This window comes from Acromyrmex echinatior, chromosome 6 (genome assembly GCF_024713525.1).
Source record: "Acromyrmex echinatior isolate Ae372 chromosome 6, ASM2471352v2, whole genome shotgun sequence".
In the NCBI taxonomy this organism is placed as follows: domain Eukaryota; kingdom Metazoa; phylum Arthropoda; class Insecta; order Hymenoptera; family Formicidae; genus Acromyrmex; species Acromyrmex echinatior.
This window is the reverse complement of record NC_141857.1, coordinates 2,722,733-2,749,204: the sequence shown is the minus strand read 5'-3', so window position 1 is coordinate 2,749,204 and position 26,472 is coordinate 2,722,733. Positions and strand designations below refer to the sequence as shown.

The following is a 26,472-nucleotide window of genomic DNA, read 5'->3' as shown; positions in this document are numbered from 1 at the left end:
CTCCGCGACTTTGATGCATTGGCAAAAGCCTATCATCAAAGCATGTAGGGCACTATCACTGAGTCAGTCTCATATTCACTTTGAATCGCCAAAATAAATTAAATATCAATTTCCAAATTTAAACGTTGAACTATTATCATTTAAGTAACAAAAGTAACAATTATCTTGATATTTTTTTGTTACAAAAAATTGATTTTAAATTTTAAAAAAAGAAAAGAGGCTATATATTTTTTTAATATCATGAAAAATAAGTGCAATTCTATTATAATAAATATAATTGCGCTCTCCATTTTATTCTTGCAAGAACAAAATAGGACAGAGATATAAAAAAAAGAAATTGATGCAATTTTTGTATTGATAAGTATATTTCTCTTAATGTATTTTAACTTATAGATTTATTGTACATATCTATTTCTGCCAACGGCGTCGTTTCCTCGGCGTCAATCGAATTATTTTTTGCGCAATCCATTCCTAAAAATCTGCGCACATGATTTTATAAAAATACTATATAACATGTTTGTGTATATATAGTACGTATTAACAATTAGGAACACTAGGAATGGATTTCATTTTTGAGCAATTTTCTTAAATCTAACGGATAAAATATCATTATTGTCTTTAATAATTTTGCCTGATTGGAATCAACTAGCTTTAAAACTGGCTAAATGCTTTATAATCTCGCGTTATATATATAATTGTAAAAAGCACAAAAAATGTGTAAAATTATCTATAAAAAATTTAGGTATTTTTTAATGTAATAAAATATTTAAAAAAGTATCTGTACAAAAAAATTTATCATCGCAAAATAAACTATTATATTAAACTCTGTGAATTAAAATAATTCTTGATTAATTGCAAATATCACAGTGAAAGATTTAATCAGTTTTAAAACCGGACAATAGTCTTACAAATTAACAACGTTATGTCGGAAGTGATACGCGTGAGATTATGTATATGCTTATGCACATAAAAGTACAAATATCTCTCGATGCTCGCGGACATAACTCAAATCGTACACATGATGCAAGATACATGCTCTGTTCGCTTAATATAACTCTTACTCATGGAATATACAGTGAATAATACAAATGCTTACTTTAAATTCTTGTAAAGGTCTAAGATATGTGATGCATATATGGCAGTTCAGTTTCGTAATATATATAATATTGTGTAACAACATGAAAATAATATATGCAACATTATTCTAATTGAAATATCAACGTTATGTTTAATTTTGATGTCTTCCATAAGACATTTCTTATTACAAAATACGAACGATCACAATTGGTTCGTAATGAATTTAATTTAGACTATCATATTAGGTGTTGGAATTAATTCGTAGCGTTTTTAATGAAAGAATGTTATTTATTTCACATGAGTATTAAAAAATACATTAATGAAAGTACTTCCCATCACTTGTAAAACGCTACGAATTAATTCCAACACCTAATATTTGCCTCGTGGCTCTGTCATTAAATGAAAAGAATATTTGATCGAATAACGATCTTTCACTGTTTACATCTTGTGTTTAAATGCTAATATAAGTTTCAATCAAACTGATTGTGACATCGCAATAATTTCTAATGATAGAATTAATAATCATCTATGTAATAACTGTTAATTATTTGTCTCATGATAATTATTTGCTGGTATTTGTTTATTCTTTCATTACAGAAAATAATTTTTTTAAATTTAACTTCTTTTTTAGAAATTATCTCGGTAAATATAGGAGTTGGGTTTTCTGAAATACTTCAAGCCATTCGAAATCTAGAAACGTAACTAGTGTACCTTATTCATATTCCTGGGTCAGATAGCCTAGAAATATAGATAAGGAAAAACACGATTATATCTTAAAATATGTATCGATAAATATTCATATTTCACGCAATTTTTTAATTTATAAATATGACTGTAATTATATAATGCACAGTATAGCTTATAAAATTACAAATAAAAATAGATGTTTTTACTATTTTAATAATATTCGCTATTAGTTTTATCATTAATAAATTTTTGCGATGTAATTTAGTAATTTTATATATATCGTTATCTTCGACTAGTATTTAGTACAGAATTAACAAAGTAACATTTTAAAACGAAATTTTTATGTATTATGCAATTTATACATTATTTAATATAATTTCTATATTATTTAGCGTTAATCGAAGACGCAGATGAACGTTGGATTTGGATATTATTTCATGAAACGCGATTTTTTATTGCACGTATTTACAATCCACAGTCTCGCGTCTTTATTAAATATTATATATTTTATATATATATATATATATTATATATATATATATATATATATATATATATATATAATAATATATGTTGAATAAATCAATAAGATATTTATTAGCTGAATAGAAGCAATAGGATAAATCACCTTCTTTATTTTGAGATTTTTTTTCTTTATTAAACACAAAAAAAGTCTGAATAGAATTATTTAAAATCCAACTATACTCGTATTTTTTCCCAAACTTCTATTAGGAGGAAAAATTTACGAAATGCCAAAAAATTGAAATTCAACGGAATATAAAAATTACTAATGAATTTATTGTTACGAGACGATAGATCATGAATAAAAATATTAAGTCACTTCGTGGAATAGACCTGTTGAAGAAAACAGTCAGGTCTTTGACAGGCAGATCACGCAAGTATTAGGAAAACATTTTCCTCTCGCGTTATGCATCTTCTTATTAGATGAGAATATTTTTCAAGCGCACGATCGGATTTTACTTTTAAAGCTATCTTGAACGCGAGCAAACGTGATCTATCGCACGCACGAAATCGATCATTTCCCATTTATGGCATGAAGGCGTGCGGTATAATTATATTCTCGATTCTAGCGCTCATTATAAATTATTATACATTAATATGTACAACGTATATGTAGCGCGAACGAGCGCGTGCATGCGAAGTATGAAGAATGAGGCACAGTTTTGCGCCTTCAATCAGGATGCAGAGGGTTCTATCGCGGTTGGTTTCTTCTCGTCGCGCCTCTCCCACATGTTGATCCTCTTTAGCGGATAACAGATAACAGCTGACATAAGAATCAAGCTGCCAGACAGGTAGAACGAGGCGTCATAGCTTCCAGTTGCATCCATAAATGCACCTGTTTAAATATTATTCAGTGAATTGACGTTCAATTTCTTTAATGTATGAACCATTAGCAAGATTTATCTACGTAAAAAATGAATAATTTTAACGAATAGCATAAATATTTCCTAGAATCAAAGGCGCTTGCTTTGAAAGCGATCGGCATTCCGATCTGCTTTTTGCAATGTCATATATTCTATGATCGATATCATTATAATTACCTGCAAGAGGCGCGCCCACAGTCGCTGCCACACCTTGGAACAAAAGAAGCAGCCCAAAAGCATTTGTTAGTTTCTCTAAGCCCAACAGATCCACAACAAGGATCGATCTGAGGGAAGCGAAGACGGCTGCGAAAAAATATCTGGTACATTTTACAGATCTAACAAATACAATTAAAATTAGCTTATAAATTTTAAATGATAACATTGCGTATAAATAAGACAAAATGGTAAAATACATCTATAAGATTTTTATCCGTATAAGATGTATATTATCCTTTTGTCTTTATTCAGTTAAAACAATTAAAAATGTCACGTATTCTGCTTACATATACTGATGCCAAAGCTGGCTGCATAAAAGAATTGATATCCCTCAGTTAAAGAAAGGCCAGAAAATATAGTTACTAAACCACCGACGCTGATAAATATATTGTTCACGACTAGAGCATTAACTCCGGGCAAACTGCTTGCTAAGCCGCAAACGATACGACCGATGGTATTACCGATACCGATTACCGAAACGAGGAACATCGCCGTAGAAGCGTCAATATTGGCCTTTATTGCTCGATCTGTAAAGAAGATACATGAAATAATTTATTTCTCAAGTCTTAAGTATAAGAAACATTGCACAAAAATGAGTATTACGAGAATACATTAATTATACATAAACGGGATATGTATTTTAATCTCTTATATTATAAATCCAAAACAAATAGTTAATAGCAGTAAATAAATAATTTTAATAATGTGACGATTAAAAATTTAACAATAAAAATATTTTAACTTTATTAAATATAGGTACATTAAATATATATTTGTTTATAATAACTATTTTATTTTCTGATTCGTAATTGTCATATTATCGGAAAAATGTTATGGACGATTCTATTTCTGAAAAATTCCCTTGAAAAGTTTATTTTTTAATAAACGATAAAAAAATTGCAATGTAAAGAATAAGTATTAATCATTTGATATACCTGTCACATATAAAAAGGGTGTGTAAAAGCCCATCATGGTGAGCCCACCAGAGATCGCTAATATTAAGAAGGACGGACTTTTTAGGAGGCTCAAATCGAGCATTGTGGTTAAAATTCGTCGCACGCTTTCCGGACACAGGTAGAAACTTCCGCTTTCTTCCTCTGCCACATCCTTTGCTGTTGGCAATCGCGTCACTGACATGTGATAACCGACTGACGATTGCTAGAAAATCACATCTTTTCTTTATATTTTAAGTAAAACGGTTTCTTTAAATGTGATCAGAAATTCAACGACATCAGTTTTGTTAATTTATTATTTTACATTATTTATTATTTTTAGTTTTTGTATAGAAGTATAACTAAAAGAAATATCGATTAATCATTTAAATTGCTCTGATTTTATTCTTCGCATAAAAAAGAATTATAAAATTTTTGTATGCATTAGTATTATACACATATATGAGAGAACATATTTTATGTTTTCTCGTAAAAGTACAAATAGAAGAAAGTATCGATTAACCATTAAATCACTCTGATTTTATACTCTTTATACAAAAAAAATTATAAAATTTTTGTATATATTAGTATCATATGACATATATATATGAAAGAACATATTTTATGTTCTTTCATAGAAGTACAAATAGAAGGAAGTAAAATATCGGTTAACCATTTAAATCGCTCGTATTTTATTCTTTGCACAATTATAAAATTTTTGTATTATATATCTTATATACATAATGAGAAAATTTAAAAGTACATTACGGGAATATATTTGCGATAAAACTTACCTGAGACCTATAATGAGGAAGTCTATTCAAAGAGCCGCCGTAGAAGATATCGTCTCTGTAGAACGGTCTTTGTGGATCTTTCGAGTTACGTTTGCCCATTCGAAGAGATTTTTGGCTACATTCTGAATTCGTTCGGAGACGACTTATCGTATGTCGACGAATCTAAATCGGAAAATAAAATTTTTATATTTTTTGAAGAATAATCTATTTTCTATTGTTTTTCGCATTTGATATCACATATTAGACTTTTTTTCATAGATTCTTAAACAGAGATGTTTAAAAATAATTAATTCACAAATATTTGTAAGATTTTCCAGGTCATAGAATTGGCACTCGTAGCTTCGGAAATACTAAATTTTCGTTTCTTGGCAAAAGTTAATATATTTTTCTTCTACATCCATATATTTCAGATGTACTTACCACCTACTTTGAAATACAAAAGACAAAAATGAAATTCGCGAGAATTCGAATTAATTGAAAGTTTCAATCATCGATCAAGTTCGACATAATTATTTAATTATGCGTTTTTTCAATTTTTTTTACTGCAATCAACCGACCGATTAGTTTTGTATGGTAAAGTCGGATCGTGCAAGATATAACAAATAACTTTCTACTCTATATTTAATCAAAATTAATCGTATATCCCAAACGAATTGTGATAAATATTATGCTTGATAATTTTTATCATACTTTTTTGTTATAAGGAATCTTTTATATTTTCGTTCTTTATTTCTCTTAAAATTTCAGCACAAAATTCGATGACGAAAAATTTATCTCACGATCGATCTGTTTGTTCATTCTCCTAAGATATGTATTATACATTCTTCATATATGTACATGTCGATCTTACCGTCGGTACTTTCCCATTCAATCGCTCTAAGTCGCCACTGAGCAAATTGTTTTCCTCAGCAATCTTCTCTTCATTAGTCATAGCATCCAAATCAGGACCATCCGCAGGATATATTGGCGCGGATAACCGTTTCTCCGAAGTGCTTACATTTCTCTCCAAGATTTGAGTCTCCACATGCACCTTGTGCAACGAATGCAAGGATTTGGATGCGCTAAATCAAAATATTCCATAAACCTGAGAAACCTGACGCATTAAGAGAAAATTGTTAAGTATTAGTGCAAATAAGATCTTTCGTTTATTACTTTACTATGTTAGGACTGCTGCCGAGCAGCTCTGCTGCCGTCGGGTATTCCGTATTATTATTCGTGCCGAAGAATCCGCTCCTGTTCGGCTGCACACAGTGTAACGAGGTCGTAGACACACCTTTTCCTATCAACGTAGTTTTCACCTCGAGTGCAGCGTTTTCCGGGGTGTTCTTTACCTTAATCCTCGTTGGTTTCAGAGGACGGAACATCGCGCCGAATATAGCACAATGTAATAACATACCTGAAAATTGCGTAAACCATTTTTTCCATTAGGTGTTAAGCCGATAAGATTATTATTATCTAAATCTCTATTTTACTCAACATTAATATATATATATATATATATATATACATTTACATACACATACATATATATTACATTAATCTATTAAATATATAAATTTCTATAACTATATTTCTATAAATAACATATTTATATATTTATGATGCATAATATGCGAGATTGTTACCGTATAATTGATTGTTTTCTACACATTTTATTGTTTAATATTAGACTTCCGAAGACTTTAAATATAAACATATTTGACAGTTGATTACATGCAAACGTCAGTTTATAAATCGCGAAATAAAATTATACGGAAGTAATAAGCATTTCGTATAGTTTTACAAGTGACTGCTCAATCAAATGGTATCTTTTAGACGTTAATTTTATCTTACACGATCTGACTTTTCTCTTAGCATGCATAAATGGACCGTTTATGTTATTCATGCAAATCTATATTATCTAAGCAAATGTACGTGATGTACCATGAGATTAAGGAAAAGGGCAGTCATATTACTATCGTTTTTCTTTGATGAGCAACACTGATAAAATCACAGAGTCAGCAAATTTAATTGAAAGTTTAGTTAAGAAAAATTGCAGGAAAAAAATAAGTATTATAATTTTTTATTATTTTTTTTTATTATGCCAATTGCATAATGTAGATATAATAGGGCGTTTTTATTTTTATGATAGACTCAATGAATTTATTCAATTTTTTTGCGGGAAGGAAAAAACTAAATCATTAATAATTAAATAATTTATACCACAATATTTTTATAAAAATAAAGAAATATTTCACATAGAAATATATATTAATTAAATTTTTAATTAAAATTGCAAGAATTGCTGTTCACATAATTTTGATAAATTCAATTTTTTGTATCGATATTATATGAATGGCAATATATACTTGTAATTTTAATTAAAATTTTAATTAAAATGTGCATTATTTACTGCTATAACAAAAAAAATTAAATTTTGACTAAAATTGTATTGCTTTCAGTCTCCAATTTAACAGTTTTCTGGAAAGGAAATACATGATTTCCTTTTTTTAAATAAATCAATATTCACCTGCTTGACACAAAAAAGCTCCTCTCCAACCAAAAGTTTTCAAGAGTATATTCGAAAGCGGTGCGAGCAAAAATGCACCGATACCGGAACCACATACTGCGATACCTGTGGCTAAGGCTCGCCATTTTTCAAAATAAAAACCGGTAGTTATCACGGCCGGCACGTATATTAGACCTGCCCCAATGCCACCTAAGGAAAAAAGTTTTTATCTTAAAAAAAAAAACTTATATAAATCTAATATTGATTTGTTAAAAAATATATGAATCAATCTTTATTAGGAAATCTTAGATATTCAATTTTCTCTCTAAAACTTTTAGAATGAACGCTCACACTCTGAAAAGTGAAATTTCATTCTTAAAGATTGAAAATTGAGCCACTCTTCTTTAAGATTGCCTCAATTTTTACTCTTTAAAGTTAGAATCCATTCTAGAAAATCCATTCTAAAGAATTTAAAGAGTTTGTTTACAATGCAAATCCTAATTTATATAGTATTATTTTAATATATAGTATTAACTTTAAATTATTTTAAAATCTATTTGAATTCGCATTCTTTTTATAATTCTTAAAATTATTAAAATGATATTTTTAAGTTGATATTTAAATATCGGTAATAAATGTCAATCATTACCCCGCTTTTTTATCCTTAATATTCGATATCATTGTTGAGTAAATATCATACATAGTAAAAAAATTGTACGACAATATGATGATAACGACACCGCCGTTAAGAGTTATAAAATCAGAATACAAATCCTCGGCAGGATTTTCCGCAGGATTGGAAAAAACAGTTGGGAATATATATCGCGTATGTAAGAGAAATTGACAAAAACAACTCTCGGCGGAGACGCCAAGTACTTCGACAAGACATATCCGAGACAGAGGAAAGAACTTACCGATAGCACCATAAGAAATGTAAAGGAATTCGATAGAAGTGCTGAAGTACGCGAGGACGAAGGCGGCGCAGCTTATCACACTTCCTAATATCGCCACCAGTCTAAAGCCGTATCGATTGGCGAGGGCGGATACGAAGGGACCTGAGAAAAGCAATAATTTAATTCGCAAAGTCGCTTCACCGATAATTTGCGAATTTTAATTTTTAAATATCTAATTGAATGAAAACGTGCAAATTTTCGTGCATCACTCCTTATACGCTTTTTATCGATATATGTGTGATCCCACACAGTTTATTTTTTTTTCCTTTATTCAAAAATATATTAATTATTACGTATATTGACTGTTCGACTGTACGTAACTTAGCGTAAATATCAATATTATAATGGCAAATAAGTACAACAATATACATACATATGTTTGTATACTGATTCTTTTAATGGGTATAACGTTAATATGTTATTATATTACATAACGATATTATGTAATATAAAATTATGTCGAATTTAGAAATGAATATTTAAAACAATATCTTGCACGTTTTATGACATAATTGAAAATATAAATTCGAGATGTCATTTTAAAAAATTTATAAAATTATAAATAAAAAGCGTATAAATTATAAATTCAAAATGCTTATGGATTTCCATATTTTGATTTCTATTTTTATTTATATTTATTTTATTTTGATTAATTTTACGCATGATTTCAATTCTAATCTATCATTAGCTAATTTTTGTATTACATAATAGTAAAAAGAATTACATGCATAAAATGCAAACATAAACTACTGTGCATAAATAATTTCTAATTTGTTCAGAACGGAATGTATAGTTTCCACAACATTAAGGATAAATTGTAGCTTACGTCTCTTTATCCCGGATAGTTAACTCCAATTTTGCTACGTGTTTATATCGCTGAAACTGATTATAGATGTTCTGTACATGAAAGATTCATGCTATATAATTTTCCTAAAGTGACATATACATTACTATCGTGTATTTCCCTTTAAATCTTACTTTCGAATGATTACATACTACGCATATAATATAATTAAATATTTATGTTAGCATTTACGAAATGTAATTATTAATTATCGATGTCATCAACATGAATATGAGATCGCGAATTTAAACGCATGAAATGTTGTTGAACGAGTTTGACGATAAATTGAACGCCAAATAGAAATGTTCCTGTATATTTATATCTCTTGCACTGCGAAGATCCTTGAGACTGGTCAAACGGTTGCTTATTGCAATGCTAACTTGGTGCGAATACAAGTGTACATCACACAATATATATGCAACTTTATCGACTCGATATATATCAGGAAGATTCCACATATGAGTATATTATATCGTTATATTGTACAAACAAACTTATCAGTTACGTACATTCAACAGAAATATAACTATCCTTATCATATTTTCAGTGTCTTGTACAAAACGTGTCAACATTGTGACATGGATATGTCAAAGAAATGTAAACTCTAAAGATCATACAGTATTTCAATTTTAAAAATACATACTTGTGAAAGAATTCAAAGATTAAAATATGACATATTCTGTATTTATATTCTTCGTAAACATGATAAATTATTCAAGAATTTACTTACTTATTAATTAGATATTACATTTTTATGCAATATAATATTTCAAATGCAGTTTCTTTGATATGACATATTGTTATGCGATAGACATTCAATTGCTGCTAGAATAAAAATGTATTAAAAATTTTGCTTGCCGTTATGTGTGTGTGGAACGACTTTTAATAATTTTTTTTATACAGATTGATAGCTTTTGAAATTAATTTTATGGTTAATCTTATAAAATAAAAATTATTTTATGTATTTTTGTAAAGCAGTCACGCATTCATAACTTGAGTTTTCTTTGCTTCTGCATTATGATTTTATTAGGCACATCTCATTCTCTTGAAGTTTTAAAAAGATATAAAAATGAAAAATTATTTAAAAATTCTCTAAGTTCAAACCTTTTTATTTTGCAAAGAATCTTGTAAAAAGATGTTGTATTTTTTTATATATTATATATATATAATATATATATATATATATATATATATATATATATATATTATTAGGTGTTGGAATTAATTCGTAGCGTTTTACAAGTGATGGGAAGTACTTTCATTAATGTATTTTTAATGCTCATGTGAAATAAATAACATTCTTTCATTAAAAACGCTACGAATTAATTCCAACACCTAATATATATATATATATATATATATATAAAACAGTAAAATAATTTATTTAAAATTTATATTTTAAGTAAATAATTTTACATTAAAAAGTCGGATATATATATATATATATATATATCCGATTTTTTAATGTAAAATTATTTACTTAAAATATAAATTTCAAATAAATTATTTTATTGTTAATACATAGATTTGCTATTAAATATTACGTACGTGTCATTACTAACCCGCCATAAGATAAAATCCGCTCTGTAACGAGTTAACAAATGCAACACTCGCTTTCGAAACAGAGAATGCATCTGCGATGTCATTGAGAAATACGCCAAAACTGAAAATGATACCGTCGACGAAAAAGTTGCACATAAAGGAGGCTGCAACAATCACCCAGCCCCATCCTCCGTCAGGTGGTACAACCATTTCCACTTCGATGGTCTATTGACAAATGTTAACGAAACATTTATAATAATTAACAAAAAACATTAAATACTCTTACGTAAACTAATTAGTGTATATTTATGTAAAATTATGAGGAACAACTGTTTTTGCATTCTATCGCAACAAATCATTGCAATATTTTCCTTCTTACTTTATTAAAGATTCCTTCTTACTTTTAATTAAGATCGGGTAATGCTGTATTACCCAATCTTAATTGAAAATTTAATAAAGTAAGGAGGAAAACATTGCAATAATTTGTTATTATGATAGGATGCAAAACGGTTGTTCCTCATAATTTTACATAAATATATAGTAATTAAAGAATTTTATTGATATATTTTATATCAATGAAATATGTATCTATTCTTTTGGAAAATATATATTGATAAAAGGCAAGATTTTAAATTAATGAAATGTAGATAACTTTAAAAAATTATAATTTGTTTAATGCAGCATAATATTTTCATAAAAATTAGCAGAATAATAAAAGCTTGAAAATGAAAATATATAATATTGCATATAAAAAAGCACTTAAAATTGCCAACTTACCTGATAAATAATCAAAATTTGTTATGATTTTTCAAAGAATACACAATCAACTTGAGGTTAGACTTATGATACACTATGAGGGTTAGACTTATGCGGAATAATGAAAATTAGAGACCTATGACTATAATTAGTATAGAAATTTTCAAACCATGTATATTGATTTTGAACAAGAAAAAGCAAAAAGCATTAAAATTAGAAAATATGTAAACATAAATTATTTAGATATAATCGCGCATATAATTTTGGTAAACGAATTTATCGATAAAATAGTAATTGTTAGGTCATTCTTAAATATAAAATAATATTAATTTGTATATATTGCAAAAGCTTTTTGGAGATATGTATGACCAAACATAATGATACATAAAATTTAAAATGTAATAATTGCAATATCTGATGTAATTTATGTTTTAAAATATTTTACATTTATAAATATACAAAATTTATTCTTAAAATAAATTTGAAATTTTTAAATAAGATTTTATTAATTATCAATGATTAAAGTAAGATAACTATTAATTAAAGTAAACTTTACTAATTATTTACTAATTATTATTAATAAAGTATGAAAAAGCTAATTTGAAAAATTAATTATAAACAAATATTTAATTTCGAAAATTATTTATTTGTGATTTTTCAAATATCATAATCACAATTTACACATTTCGGTTATTTATATAAATTATTCACTTAATATTATTCCAGAATAGTATGATAAATGATTTTGATTGCAGAAGGTAAAATCATTTCTTAATAATTGGCTTGAGAAATAATTATACTTTTTATTAATCATAATTGATACTGTATTTTATTTGCATGAAAATATACATGACCATTTTGCGCAAGCAACAGAGTTATACGTTCAAACTACACGTTAGAAACTTCGTATCTCGATTATCAATGAATTTTAAAGGTATAGAGATAATTATTACGTGAGAGTTGTTTTCTCGCATATGAGAAAACACGATACGATAGGTAATATATGTATACTGAAGCTAGTTTGAAGAAGCGGCACGAAATCAGTTAATTCGCGAGTGTCCTCTTGATATTCAATATAAATTTTACCTTCGCTCGTTGGAAATTCACAAGGTAATTAAAGTCAAGGTCATTCAGAAAGCCGCCAAGAAGAACCCGGTTTTTAGTATTTCGGCCGTTTCATAACTCAAAACTTTAAAAGTTCTCAGTCTGGCAGTAGTCAACCTCTCCCCCCCCCCCTCCCCCGTGTACACAAAAAACGTTGATTTGTCGTAGATGGCATTTGTTTTCGGTAGGTTCGATATAAAATAATGTTTTATGTAATAAGATCTAAAGGAAAAAATTAATACAAGTTTATTTTCACAAATAGAAAATTAATGTTTTTAAATTCTTAAAAATAGAATTTGTAAAAAATACAAAAGAAAGAAATATCTAAAAATTTAAAAACAGATCTGAAAGTGCGTGTGCGTGCGTGCGTGCGTGCGTGCGTGCGTGCGTGCGTGCGTGCGTGTGCGTGCGTGCGGCGTGTGTGTGTGTGTGTGTGTGTGTGTGTGTGTGTGTGTGTGTGTGTGTGTATTTTGTGTATATAACTTTATTGAATTATCACAGTAAGTAGGACGCTCAAACTGATTGCTAGAATATCAAAACTTTGTAGCGAGCTGCTCTCGTCGCGTTTAAGTTTCTTATATAATTATTTTGATGGTCCAACAAAATTATTTTTAGGTCTATATCTAACTAAATTTTAAACATTTAGCAAATGTTCTTTTGTGTATGATATAATCATTATAATTACATACTACTATTATATTATAATGCATGAAAAACTTATCCGTTTATTAATTCATATATATGGTCGATTTATTTTTAATAATCTGAATCAATTTAAATACAACGACTTCATAAAAAGAGCGAAATCATCACGTAAAGTGTTTCTTACAATTCAGAAAATCATCACAACGGCTTTCATTTCCATTGATAACAGAAATACTTTTCTCCACGATTGAATAATATAATTCAAAGAGATTTGTTGTCCGAAAGTTCCAGCTTATTCGAGCAGAAAGCGGCACATATTGTCGGTCATTCGCGGTATAAAAATCAAGAGGAGTTTTATCGTCGTCCGCGTTCGTGCTCGCGTTGTTAATTTCCAAACAGACAGATAAAAAAAATTCAGTCGGGAACGCGTATCCGCCCCTGAATGACCCACAGCGAGACAACGACTACTATCGGGTTCATTATGTGTCGCAAATAAAGCGATATCACGTTTGCAGTTTTACAGCACACGATCTGTCCGTCGCTCTCAACACGAGCGTACTGATCGTGCAGACAGGACTGACAGCTGCGCGAGTAATAGCATACGGTGCGATTTTTTTGCATCTTCTGCATTTTGATGCACCTACGCGCGAGAAAATGTCGCGGAAAATCACCTCGTCGTTGTTATTGTCATTGACGTCCTCCAGCTGCAGCTCCTCGCTCTTGTTATTCTCGCGACCATTTTGCTGCGGCTTATTAGCGTCGGAAATCTGATCCACTTTGTCCACCGTTGTTGACATTGTCCCTTCCGAATATCTAAAACGTGCGAAACATCACTTAAAATCTATTCAACGATGGCAGATATGTTGTCGAAATCTAATCTGATGTTAAAGATACACTTGATTTACCAAAGACATAGAGCGTGCCATCCGTATCTAAATAGTATATCAAATGTGGTCAACAAAAATGAAAGAAATGAAGCATGAAGACAGCCAATCTCCTTCTCTTTCTAGAATATGATTGAATAGAAAGAGATAGAGATAGGTCTCTTGTCTTTTTATTTCCTACTTTTTTCGTTTTTGTCAACTAATTTTACACATGGATGGCACAGTTCATGTTTTATTTATGTCTTTGAGTTATGCTCCGAAAAATAGTAGAATACGGAAAGAATGGTTTCACTAAAAAATTTAGCTCGATACAGATCTGTAAATAATTTTATTGAATTATCAAAATAATTATATAGGACGTTTAAACTGATTGCTACAATGTCAAATTCTTGCATAAAAATTAGTGCTTTTGGCTGCATTGCTTACCGTGTTTAAGTTCATTACATATAAAATTATTTTGATAGTCCAATACAATTATTTTTTAGAACTGTATTTATCTAAATGTTTAAATACTTCAGCAAAATTGATCTTTCAGTGTAGTTAACTTATAAAGGTAACAACTATACTATAATAAGATGTAGAATAAAAATATATATAGTTGAAACTAATGTACATAGTTTAATAAATTATTTTCTATTTGCAATAATTATAAAAAGTTTATCCATTTATTATATATAGTATTGCTATTATAATTATATTAATTATTATAATTATATATAATGTATACTAATAAACATAGGAAATCTAAATTGTTTTCTTAATTGTTATGTACACTAATTACATATACAAAATTTGTATGGTTATCACTTTTATAAAAAACTTTTTAAAATTGCTACTACTATGTCTTTTTCTCTATAAGGATAAATTTATAAATTATATTTAATGATTCCGTCATACGGAAAAGATACATCAATAACACTATTAAAGATAACAAAAATTAAAGTATGTTTTTTGCATTTTAAAAATGGTCATTTTACTCACAAATTTTTACTCTATATGTTAATGAAAACTTAAAGAAGATAATATTTAGCGACTAAAACAAGGATTAACAAATATGATCCACCAGTTATTTTATTATGGTTCGCGTAATCATTATATTAGGTGTTGGAATTAATTCGTAGCGTTTTTAATGAAAGAATGTTATTTATTTCACATGAGCATTAAAAAATACATTAATGAAAGTACTTCCCATCACTTGTAAAACGCTACGAATTAATTCCAACACCTAATATTTTGAAATTTGTTAATAAAACATTTTGTTTTTCTCGAATACTATTGCAAAAATGAAGATATTACATCTTGTAATCGATTTGTTAATGCGATTTGTTAATGTTTTTGACCCTAGTGTTTATCTATTATACAGTGATATCTATTACGACAATTTTGTTTAAAATAGACGATAAACTGAAAAAAAATTTGATAAATTACGCATTGTAAATACATAAGAATCTCTTACTAACTTTATATTCTTTTTGCAAAATTTTACAATGATATTCCACTGAGAATAAGTGTCCAGGATTAATCTGATTCTAAGGAATGCTTCTCTAAAATAGCATGAATAATTAAAGCGACATATATCTACTGTATCGTAATGCAATAGAACTTGAGTGAGTGATTCCTGTCATTCGCATCAACGTCCAAAGTTTAAATTAATTTTTTTTAAAAAAGATTAGATGATAGATTTCGCAAACAGATTGCTTGTCGTTTTATGGTATGCTCGAATATACAAATGTTCATGAAATAAATAGTGCAATTACATTAAAAAAAAAGTTATAGTAAATAATAAAGTGATAAAAAAGGAAATTATTTACAAATGGCTGATTTTCCTTGGTAGTTTTATTAAAATAGCAAAATATGATATTTTTTTATTATACAGGGTGGGCCATCTATTGGTACGTTTTTAAAAATGCGATCAAATGAGCATACATTGATATTTTTTATTAATTTTTTTTTTGTTGTGAAGCTAAAAGTATCCGCGTCAAGAATGAAAAACGATTTCGTTCATGTGGCTCCCTCTACTGGCCTTACAGTATGCCATTCGGTCACCCCAATTATTAATGACATTTTGGACTACCTCGGCGCCAATTTCACTCAAAACAGTCGTAATATAATGTCATCCACTAACATCCCTTTCTCACGAACTTTCCTCACCAATTTGCGTATAGCTCCTTCGGTGGGTGCTCTATCACGACCCATATTTCTTTTCAAAATTCGTACAGTTTCGGCGACACAGCACTGACTTTGAAAATAAGTTTTTAAAATTTCAAAACGCTCTTCAAGAGAAAACATGTTGTTTCGTGCCGCGGACGGTATGACTAATAAACTGTCAAAATTTCGGGTCTGTAGCTCGTTCGGTGTTGCCATACGACGAAATTCAAAAACGTACCAATAGATGGCCCACCCTGTAGGAGTAAAATCGAAGATAATTGTCGAAATACGACAAATATTAGATCGGTAAGAAAATAATCGATTAAAATAGTCGATTTTCTGTATTATAAAATGGTTTTCTTTTCCAATATATTGTACAATATTTGCGATTATACCATTCGATGAAGCAAAGTTTCAGCTTTAAGAATCTATTTTTTTTTATTGCAATATAATGATTTTTAACAGAGCAACTTAAATTTAGAATGCTCCTTTTATTTAACTCAAGTAACTCTGGAACAAAAAAATCGTAGGAACATAATTAAAAAATGATTTTGTAGGGAAAACTTTCATGTTAGATAATTTCTCAATTTTTCAAAAATTTTCTCAATTTTTTTGGCATGTGACAGACCTACAAAATAAGAAGACCTACAAAGTAAGAAGACCTACAAAGTAAGAAGAAAATTTTTCATTTTTTTCAGCTGGTAATTTTCTATATATAAAAATTATCAAATTCACATAAATTCAAAAAATATAGTAATCATTTAAAAGAGAGATTTCAGGCTTTAAAATTCTCTTTTTAAATTTAAATTTTGATTATTTTTTAATGAAGTTAACAGCTGCTCTTAATAATAATACAGAAAATCGAAATTATTTTTCAATCGACCTAATATTTTCAATTTATCTCAAGGAAAATCTACTTAATTGAAATCAAAATCATACCAATATAGATAAAAATTATCTTTCTACATTACGTTATCTGAAACATCTTATATAACATAACATCCAAAAGATATTGTAAGAAGACCCAAAGCTCAAAAGCAAGTCCATTTTCTTCACACAATAATCCTTTTTTTTCCTCATGTGTGCATATATAAAGCACACATGCATATACAAAACATATGTATTAACATCAAGGTAAAGGAGTGATTTAATTGTTAATTCACTGTCGATGAAAGTGAAATATTGAACTGTTTGGTGGTCACATGACGAGTTTTTGTAGTAATTTTGATTCGCCTGTCCTTGATCTTTCAAAATTCAGCCTTTTGTAATCTTTCTATTCAATCGCAGGCATGTTTTCGTTAGACGACATCTTGACGTTTAAATGATAAGAGCTACTTGAAGATACGTTACGAGCTGATTGTTTATTGGTGTCATGCAGTTAATTGTTGTTAATTCTGGAATTTAATAGCGATATAGTCGATAGCTAAGATTGTAATTCGTTATCAAGAACAGTGAATAAACAGACATTTATAGGATTAAATGATTTTTCGTTATCACAATCAACCGTTTTGCCATTATATCTAACAAATTTACTTTTAGAAATGCTTTAATTAATTCAAAATTTTTCGTTATCGCACGCGAAAATGTGATTAATTGATGTTTCTTTATCGGAAAATTATTGTTTGGTAACGCATGAATTAATTTTTAATTAATATTTATTAGATATTTTCAAAACTAATCTTAAAAAAATTCAGTAAAAATATTACTAAATGTTTCACAATACTATCTATTTATTTTTTTTAAACTTAATTCTTGAGATATAATTTCAATTGCTTGCAGTTTATTGATTCTTAATGACAAAGTTGGCTCATTTGTGATTAAGAAGGTATGAATAGTAAATTAAAAAAATTTTCAATCTCACATACACAAAAACATAATTCGAGATAAATTTATATTCTATACTATTAAATAAAAAAAGATTAAAACAATCAAAATCATTCAAGTTCTACTCATGATTGAATAAATGTTTACAAAAAGTCAATGAAAATTATAATTATAATAATATTTTACATACGTATTTAAAATATCGAATCTATCTTGTAACTCTCGAGTTTGTCTTATAAATCGATGATAAGATAAGATCGAATCCAATCAGATAGATATATTAATATTAAAAATATTAAAAATATATTTTAAAAATATTATTTGCTGTGATTGAGGATATTTAAGCAAAATATTTATATCTTATACAACATACAAATAATTTCAATTCGGAGCATTCTTAAATATTCGATACCAGTTTTATTGCTCGACCGATTGCGTCAACTCTTACTCTTTCTTATTTTTTCCTTTTTTACTTTTTATGGCGCCTTGTAATATACATGTGATTACGCTGTCTGTGTCTCAGATATAGTATCAAAAACGGATTAAAAATTATGACCTCATCTTATGCACATATACATACTACTTGCAAAAAATTATATTACGCACAGCTTCAACAATTATCACGCAAACAGAATCGTGTAAATTTTCCTAATGGATAACATTTATTTTTAGCGTGACTTGGCTTATTTTATTATCTGCAATGATCTGAGAAAGGAGAAAGTAAATTCGGTAGTAGAAACTTCAATATTGTTCCACTTTTCTCTTGCTGTCCTTGATAGACTCTATCTGATCACAATGATGTTTTCGGTCATCGATAAAATTTTTTTTTAATACAGATATTTATATTTAAATAAATATAATTAAATGTTCTTAAGTTTTCAATATAACAATAGAAAACAAAAGTATATATAATAATATTTTATATTAATATATCTTTACTATCTTAATTATCTTTAATATTTTATTACTTATTATATAATATGCTATATATTTTGATATTGTATATACAATTGTATATTGAATTATTTATTTATATTCATATAAACGTTATATATTTTTTACTTGAACAGATACTAAATTGATAATATATAATATATGAAATAGATACTAAATTGTCTCCCACCATTAATTTAATCGTATAATTAGCAGAATATTTTCTGATTCCTGTTCTGATCGACATTATGAGACTACATGACCGATTTATAAAACTAATTAGGTATACAGCTATGTAAAATCCAGATTATGACTTATTCATCGGCTGTGCTATTTTAGATACAATCAGTAACACAACAGACTTATTTTCGATTAGATAAGTAGATAAGATACAGATTATTATCGTGCTATTTGCATATTACATCGATGAGTGACATTGCATAATAGACCAAGTTTTCTATCAGGATTGAATTTGCTTTTCTCGAATAATTTCGTAGACTATTTATCGCACAGTTTACTCCACGCTTTTTCTGCTTTGCTTGTTACAAAATTCGGTCTGCAAAGATTTACATTGATGAAGCAAAGCGTATACTATACATACGTCACATTTACATATACGCGTGAGATATCAATGTGATGCTTTGACGCAAAGATCCAGGCGTTATTTGTAACAAAGAAGCGCGAAATTAGGACAGAGGAAAAATTATGAAACGAGATAATCGCCAACTCAAACACATCTCCATAACAATTGCTCATAATAATTGCTGTTATAGAAACAAGGATAGTTTTTGCAAGAATCGATGATTAACTCTTCAAATACTAAGATAAATCATTATCAACTCGCAACGAACAATGCAATTCTGTTAACTCGCTGATAAATTATGCCCGAGTAACTGTTAAGTGAGCAGATATCCTCTTACTTTTTACCAGATAAAGTGCCAATAAAGCTCCGCGATTTTACGCGAAGTCGTAATCGCCACGTGAGGCGATTGCGGCTTATCGATCGGCCCAATAAATTACTGTCACTTCAAAGGGAATTATCATTCGTAAGAGGATAATAAATAGATCAACATCCAATCAGAGAGTGATAACTGTGAAAAAGCTTGTCTAAAAAACAGGAGCATGGAAACTGAAGTACACAAGTTATTATATCTTTCTAGAATAAAGAAGATATGCACTACGCTTCCGACACGCAAAACGTATCTCATTAATTCATGTGCTTTTAACGCCGAAGAATAACAATACGGTATTGTGATCAATCGATTTATAAGTGGAACGAAGTAATATATTGTAATGTAATCGCGAATGCAAAGTGCAGCGCCAATATACTTTTATTGGTAACCGAAGTAATTACCGCGGAAGTTGGCAAGAAGTAATTAGCGCATAAATGCGATATTGTAATAACAATATGTATTCTTTTTGCACAAAGTAGTTCTCCTCTTTTATCTATTTAATGATATTATTACAAAACTTTAAGAAATAAATATATTTCGTAAAATAAAATCTTGTTTATCTGATAAGCAAGAACTTTGCTCTGTAAATATAAAAATCAATATGGATCATATAACAGGATTATTTAATTTACCTTAATTTTCTTATTTTTATTATATGATTATTTTAAAATATCAATTTCATTGATTTGCATTGTATTATTTATTAATATTATTGTGATATTTTCTGAAGTACTTTTTAAAGATAAATTATATAAATTTTATTAGAGATATGAATTATATATATAATTTATATAAATTTAAATTAGAAAATTATATAAATTTTAATAAGTACTTACATAAATCTATAAGCGAAATAATGAGGCGATTACACTACTTTCAAATACATTTCGATACTCCAACAGAGATATTTCAATAATTATTTTAAAAAAGAGATAATAATCGTTACTTTTTTGCCATATTAATACAAAAAGAGCATTTGCGAGCAATATCTTATTATTAGTATCTAAAAGGCATTTACTCACAAAAGGTTACTTTATGACCCTATAGATTTTCACAAGACCTTTCGTTTGAACGACGAATTGAGTATCGGGGGAATTAAAAACGAAGTGAATTGTTTCCTAGATCCGCGATATGTTTAAATTGCTCGGCATTCACGAGAGTTATCATAAAATATGTTTTTTAATGGATTGCATAATACACACTAGGAATTGTGTGTCCCCTCCAGGTATAACAAACTACTTTACAATGATAAAAGGTATTTCTTCCACGGTCTGACTCTTTCCGCATCATTGTTATTCCGCACCTTCACTCGCTCAATTTTTCCGCGTGTAAACGTGACGATATGTAAAGATAGCAAAAATCCGATTTCCGTTCGCTCAATCGCATACCGATAAACATTGATATTTATATGCCGACGCTGTCGCCGCACATTTGCAATAACATAATTATCGCGAGAGCGGCGTTCTAATCGTTCTTCGGAATTTCGCAAATATTGTTACAAAAGTCTAGGCAATATCGAGATAAACTCTTTACGGGTGGTCAATACGTTATTGACGATAAATTCCACGATTATATTTCAACGAGAATTCTATTGCGAAATTTTTCTCTAAAGTTTTTGAAAGAATTTCAAATCTCGTAACCGGACAAATTTCGACGCAGAATGCATTGCAAAAATGTATGATAATTTCATACTAAAATAAAAAACGTGAAGGTTGTATATTATTTTACTCGTCTGTAAAAGATTTCAGTCACTTCCTATGTAGATATATTAATAATAACTCGGAAGCGCCGCGGTTTTTATCTATCTCATATTAGGTCTTTAAATTCTGTTAGTGTGTCTCATCGAAAATTACTCCGAATTTATTGATTAATCGGAATTCCATTGACTCATTTCGCGTCGTGAATGAGACGTAAGAAATAAATACGACGGAGCGTAGATAATAAAAAGAGAGCAAAAATGAGATAAAATTTTGATGATAACGCTGTTATATATCTGTATTTACAATTTAGTGTTTTAGTGTAAAAAAATAAATAAAACATCACTTTCATTTTTCTTAAAGATAGGATTATAGCTCGTTGAGACATTCTGAACTTATTTGACATTATATTTTTCATCTTACTATCGATGAAAAAAAATATCGAACCATGTATAGTTAAAGTTTACGAGAGAACTTATTTTACGTTTTTGATTTACATTTATCTGTTGGCTATATATTCGTGTCTCGTGATAATGCACGTCGGAAAGCCGGATTAAAGCGCTACAGAAATAGTCACGAACAGGCCAATAAACCACGTTTCTGTTTCTCATCGTTTTCCAGTGTGTCCTTTCTGTCTTTATTTCCCGCTGATAACGAATTATAAAAGATTTTTCCGAACGTGCAGATTAGACGCACGTATAAATACAGCTGGCAACTTTATAATACAGCTATGGTGACACGGTGGAATAAAAAATATTGTAGTCTGCAGTTTTTTCAATCCATCTCGTAAATGCTGTACATTCTTTAACGATTCGAAATTTGAGATTTATAATAAATTTGCGCAGTTGAACGTACTAATGCACACTGATTTAATGAGTAAAAATGAAATGCAATATTTTGAATCATAAAGTACATATTTTATCTAATATCACAATAAAGTGTATTGAGGATTTCACAATTTAATCGGTTTCTATATTTATACTAAACTATCTTTATGTCAATTTGTGTACACTTTAATGTACACACATCAATACGCACTGAGTGCGTTCAATCGAATTTGCTATTAGTTTCAAAGAGATTTATCAAATAATCTGTCAATGTAGATAATTTCAAACTCATTCTTTTTGAGCACAATTGATACAGTATAACAGTACTGATACATCAGTATAATAATATCGACATTCAATAAATAAATAATAATTATGTTGTGACTCATATTAAAAATAAAAAAAGGATGAAAGCCAATAAAACGAGCAACAATAAGATCACAATATTAAAATGTATTATTAAAATTACGACATGTATGATCTAATAAATATTATAAATATCTAATAAATAACAAAACGTTTTGTTTTAGTTACAATTTAAATATAAAATATACATTTTAATACTGTGACATTTTATTGTTGCTCGTTCCATTGGCTTTAATCCTTTTTCATTTTTAAATAAATTAATAATTTAATATTAAATATGAGATACTTTACTATTGAGGAACGAGAAATTCTTGTGCGATCACGTCAAAAAAATATATCATGTTATTGTTTATTCAATGATTGTGTATAATCTATAAATAATTTTGTATATGTATATATAAAAAAAGAGTACTTTTAAAATAAAATTTCAACGCGAGAATGATTTTGAAATATTGCAACCGTATAAATGAATTATATATATGATTATATACATATATATTAGGTGTTGGAATTAATTCGTAGCGTTTTTTAATGAAAGAATGTTATTTATTTCACATGAGCATTAAAAAATACATTAATGAAAGTACTTCCCATCACTTGTAAAACGCTACGAATTAATTCCAACACCTAATATAATATATGAGTATGTAATTTTTAAAATATTCAAATTTATAAATCGAAGCTGGCTTTATTTTTCATCAAAGCAAAAAAAAATTGACTACTGCAGCAAATTAAATGGTAAAATATGGCTTTAGCATTTTTAATTTGCAATCAATTAAAAATGCTATGTCAAATTCAGCCAATTTTTTTCTTCCAGTGTGTGTATGCGTGTGTATGTGTGTTTGTATGTGTAATGTTTACTAATATTGACAAACATTAGCCATGTCGTTTAGATCCTTTACGAGAATTTTCGTTCGTCTCTAAATTTAGCCTCTTGTTTTTGTTTTCAGTCATCGTATCTTTTTAGCTAGTATCTTTTTGTTATGAATAAAATGACATGTGGTGCAACAGAATTATCAGATGCGTGCGAAAGAAACATCAATTAAATAAAAGATCTCCAAGTATAATTAATTTTCGAATTCCTCACATATCGAGACTCGACATAAAAAAAAAATTAAAAAAATTCGCATCTATCTATAGAGAGGAAATCGGATGACATATATCCTTACTATAGCAAAGATATCTACAATCTTCTTAATTCCTTAGTGACAATCTTGCGTTTCGACATTCCGATCAAACTCTACAGTCTACAGTATTAAAAAAAAACACCTGCACGCGAGGACGCATTTCAAATTCATGAAACCTTCTATTGGACACCTGCGTCTTGCAAAAAAAATTTCCACTCGAAATCATTACTTTTTCACGGTCACCCATTCGGTTTTCACGGTAAACCAAATTCGTGCAACCAAATGATTCATTTGCAAAATTTTGTTATTTTTAAAAAACACATCCCTAAAGATTGTTATATTTAATAGAATACAATATATAAAAGTTAAGATAAATATAATTACATTTTGGAAAACGACATAGAAATTGTATCGAGTATTTCTAAAAAAATTTTTTTTTTTAAAGGATAGGACAGAGAGGATTTCGCGACTTATAATTTATCTCATTACATTGTATTTAAATTTGCTGCAATGCAAACTCTGCATCAGATTCTCGAGATCCTCAAACCGTTGCACCGCCATGCGTTGGTATAAAAATACTTTGGCTCTAAAAATAACTATAGAGAGCAGATCACACTTTCACAATATACAGTAGCAAAGATAGATATATTATATGTTAATTGATAACTATACTGATAAACTTTGTCACTAGATATGCAATGTAATAATTACTCCTCGTGATATCATTAACTCTTGATACGTCATCGATTTAATATTCGGACTTACAGGCTATTTATCATATCAACGTAAAGGTGTTTTATCTGTTTTCTTGTTAAAGGAGATATCTCTGGACCAATTAAAAATGATTAATAATAAAGTATAATAAAATATATTATAAAATTTCCTACGGAAAGGAGTGGGAAGCGTTTGAGAAAAATGATATCTTTTTATCGCCGTATAAAATACCATGTGTTGGACCTAGAAATAACCTAAAATTCGCAAATATCAATTCTTAATTCCTTAACTTTTTATCCAACAGTCATAGAAGCGCGGAGGAAGCAGTCTAAAATATTAATGAAATTTAAAAGGTTCTGTCTGAAGATCTTAGATGTGATCTTTCCAATGACGACATTGACTTTCCCCACCACTCTCTCTTAGCACCGACGACATAAAAAATGCTCTATTCTCAGTGTATCACGTATTTCCTTGCTCCATAAAAAAGTTACCCAAATATAGCAATAGATATCAAATAAGGTATTTGCAAATAGGTGTTTCGCGTCACTAATTAGATCATGTATTAGGTGTTGGAATTAATTCGTAGCGTTTTACAAGTGATGGGAAGTACTTTCATTAATGTATTTTTTAATGCTCATGTGAAATAAATAACATTCTTTCATTAAAAACGCTACGAATTAATTCCAACACCTAATATTTTCCAATGATAACCGATCGCTGCTGAATTTAATAAGTGTTTTAAACGGTTGTACAGAAACATTCGCGCCTGTCGACGTAATCGGCGAGTATGTCGCATAATTAATAGCACTCGTCGCTTTTTCGTTATCGATTTTCCGCGGTCGAAGTTCACCGGTGGAAAAAGAAATTTGCGCGTTTACGCACGGAGGCGCATTCGCCACGTGCGCTTGCGCATCCTGATGAGCGCGGGAATCGCTTGCATAGACCACGTGGTCCATCCAGATCCATCATCTTTTCTCACGTTTAATCCAAAAAGGACAGGATTTCAAAATTGGACACATCACGATTGGACAAGAATCACTCATAACGCTTCTACAGCAGAAAAATGCTTTATGCACCAGGTGCTGTGACGTGTTCGATCATGCGTTTCCTATCTAAAAACACTCAAACGCACTTTTTGGCTTTTGTCTCGCTTTTGCGATACGACTAGGCGAAACGCGATCGGCGCACGGCTTAAAAATCGAGTCACGTTACCTTTGGTCCCGCCGAAGTCGCACTGTCACCGACGTGAATTCAACAATTCCAGCTTGTCGAGAGGAAAAGGAGACCTCGTAGGTGAGACACGCGCGCGCGCGTGTGCATATATGCGTGCGTACGACGCGTGTACTAAAGAGCCGCGCGCGATGTGACTTGAACGGAGGGTCTGCAACTGTCGCGACTTCGTTATACCGGGTGTGCCCCACGGGTTCGCAGTCGTTTTAGCGATAACGACAGAATGCGAGATTGGCCCGTTTCAAAGTGGAGGAATCGAGACTCGTGCTCTGCCGTCGGTGCCGCCGATGCAGATATTGGTGGGATATCTTTTCGCGTGCTCTCCAAGCCTCTCTCTTCTCCCTCG

The 26,472-nt window shown here is 29.3% G+C and overlaps 1 protein-coding gene and 1 long non-coding RNA gene across 3 annotated transcripts in view; one reads left to right on the top strand and one right to left on the bottom strand.

Annotated features, from left to right (window-relative positions):
* Window positions 1–26,472, top strand: part of LOC147909268 (uncharacterized) — a 98,854-nt gene that overhangs the window by 33,757 nt on the left and 38,625 nt on the right. The window lies entirely within an intron of this gene.
* Window positions 347–26,424, bottom strand: LOC105145393 (monocarboxylate transporter 12). The gene is made up of 12 exons (XM_011054889.2): window positions 26,109–26,424; window positions 14,095–14,236; window positions 10,939–11,143; window positions 8,494–8,634; window positions 7,601–7,789; window positions 6,244–6,487; window positions 5,942–6,152; window positions 5,092–5,253; window positions 4,301–4,523; window positions 3,653–3,892; window positions 3,327–3,452; window positions 347–3,121 (listed from the first exon to the last, which is right to left on the bottom strand). Exons 2-12 carry the CDS (start codon window positions 14,218–14,220, stop codon window positions 2,961–2,963), a joined length of 2,028 nt encoding a protein of 675 aa, XP_011053191.1. The 5' UTR covers window positions 14,221–14,236; window positions 26,109–26,424; the 3' UTR covers window positions 347–2,960.

Excerpts from the sequence above, each read along its gene's own strand:
- LOC105145393 (XM_011054889.2), bottom strand. The coding sequence starts at position 14,220 with ATGTCAACAACGGTGGACAAAGTGGATCAGATTTCCGACGCTAATAAG. Across the intron at positions 11,144-14,094 it reads ATGACAATAACAACGACGAG|ACCATCGAAGTGGAAATGGT; the intron begins GTGATTTTCCGC and ends ATTTGTCAATAG. Across the intron at positions 3,453-3,652 it reads CAGCTTTGGCATCAGTATAT|CCGTCTTCGCTTCCCTCAGA; the intron begins GTAAGCAGAATA and ends ATTTTTTCGCAG.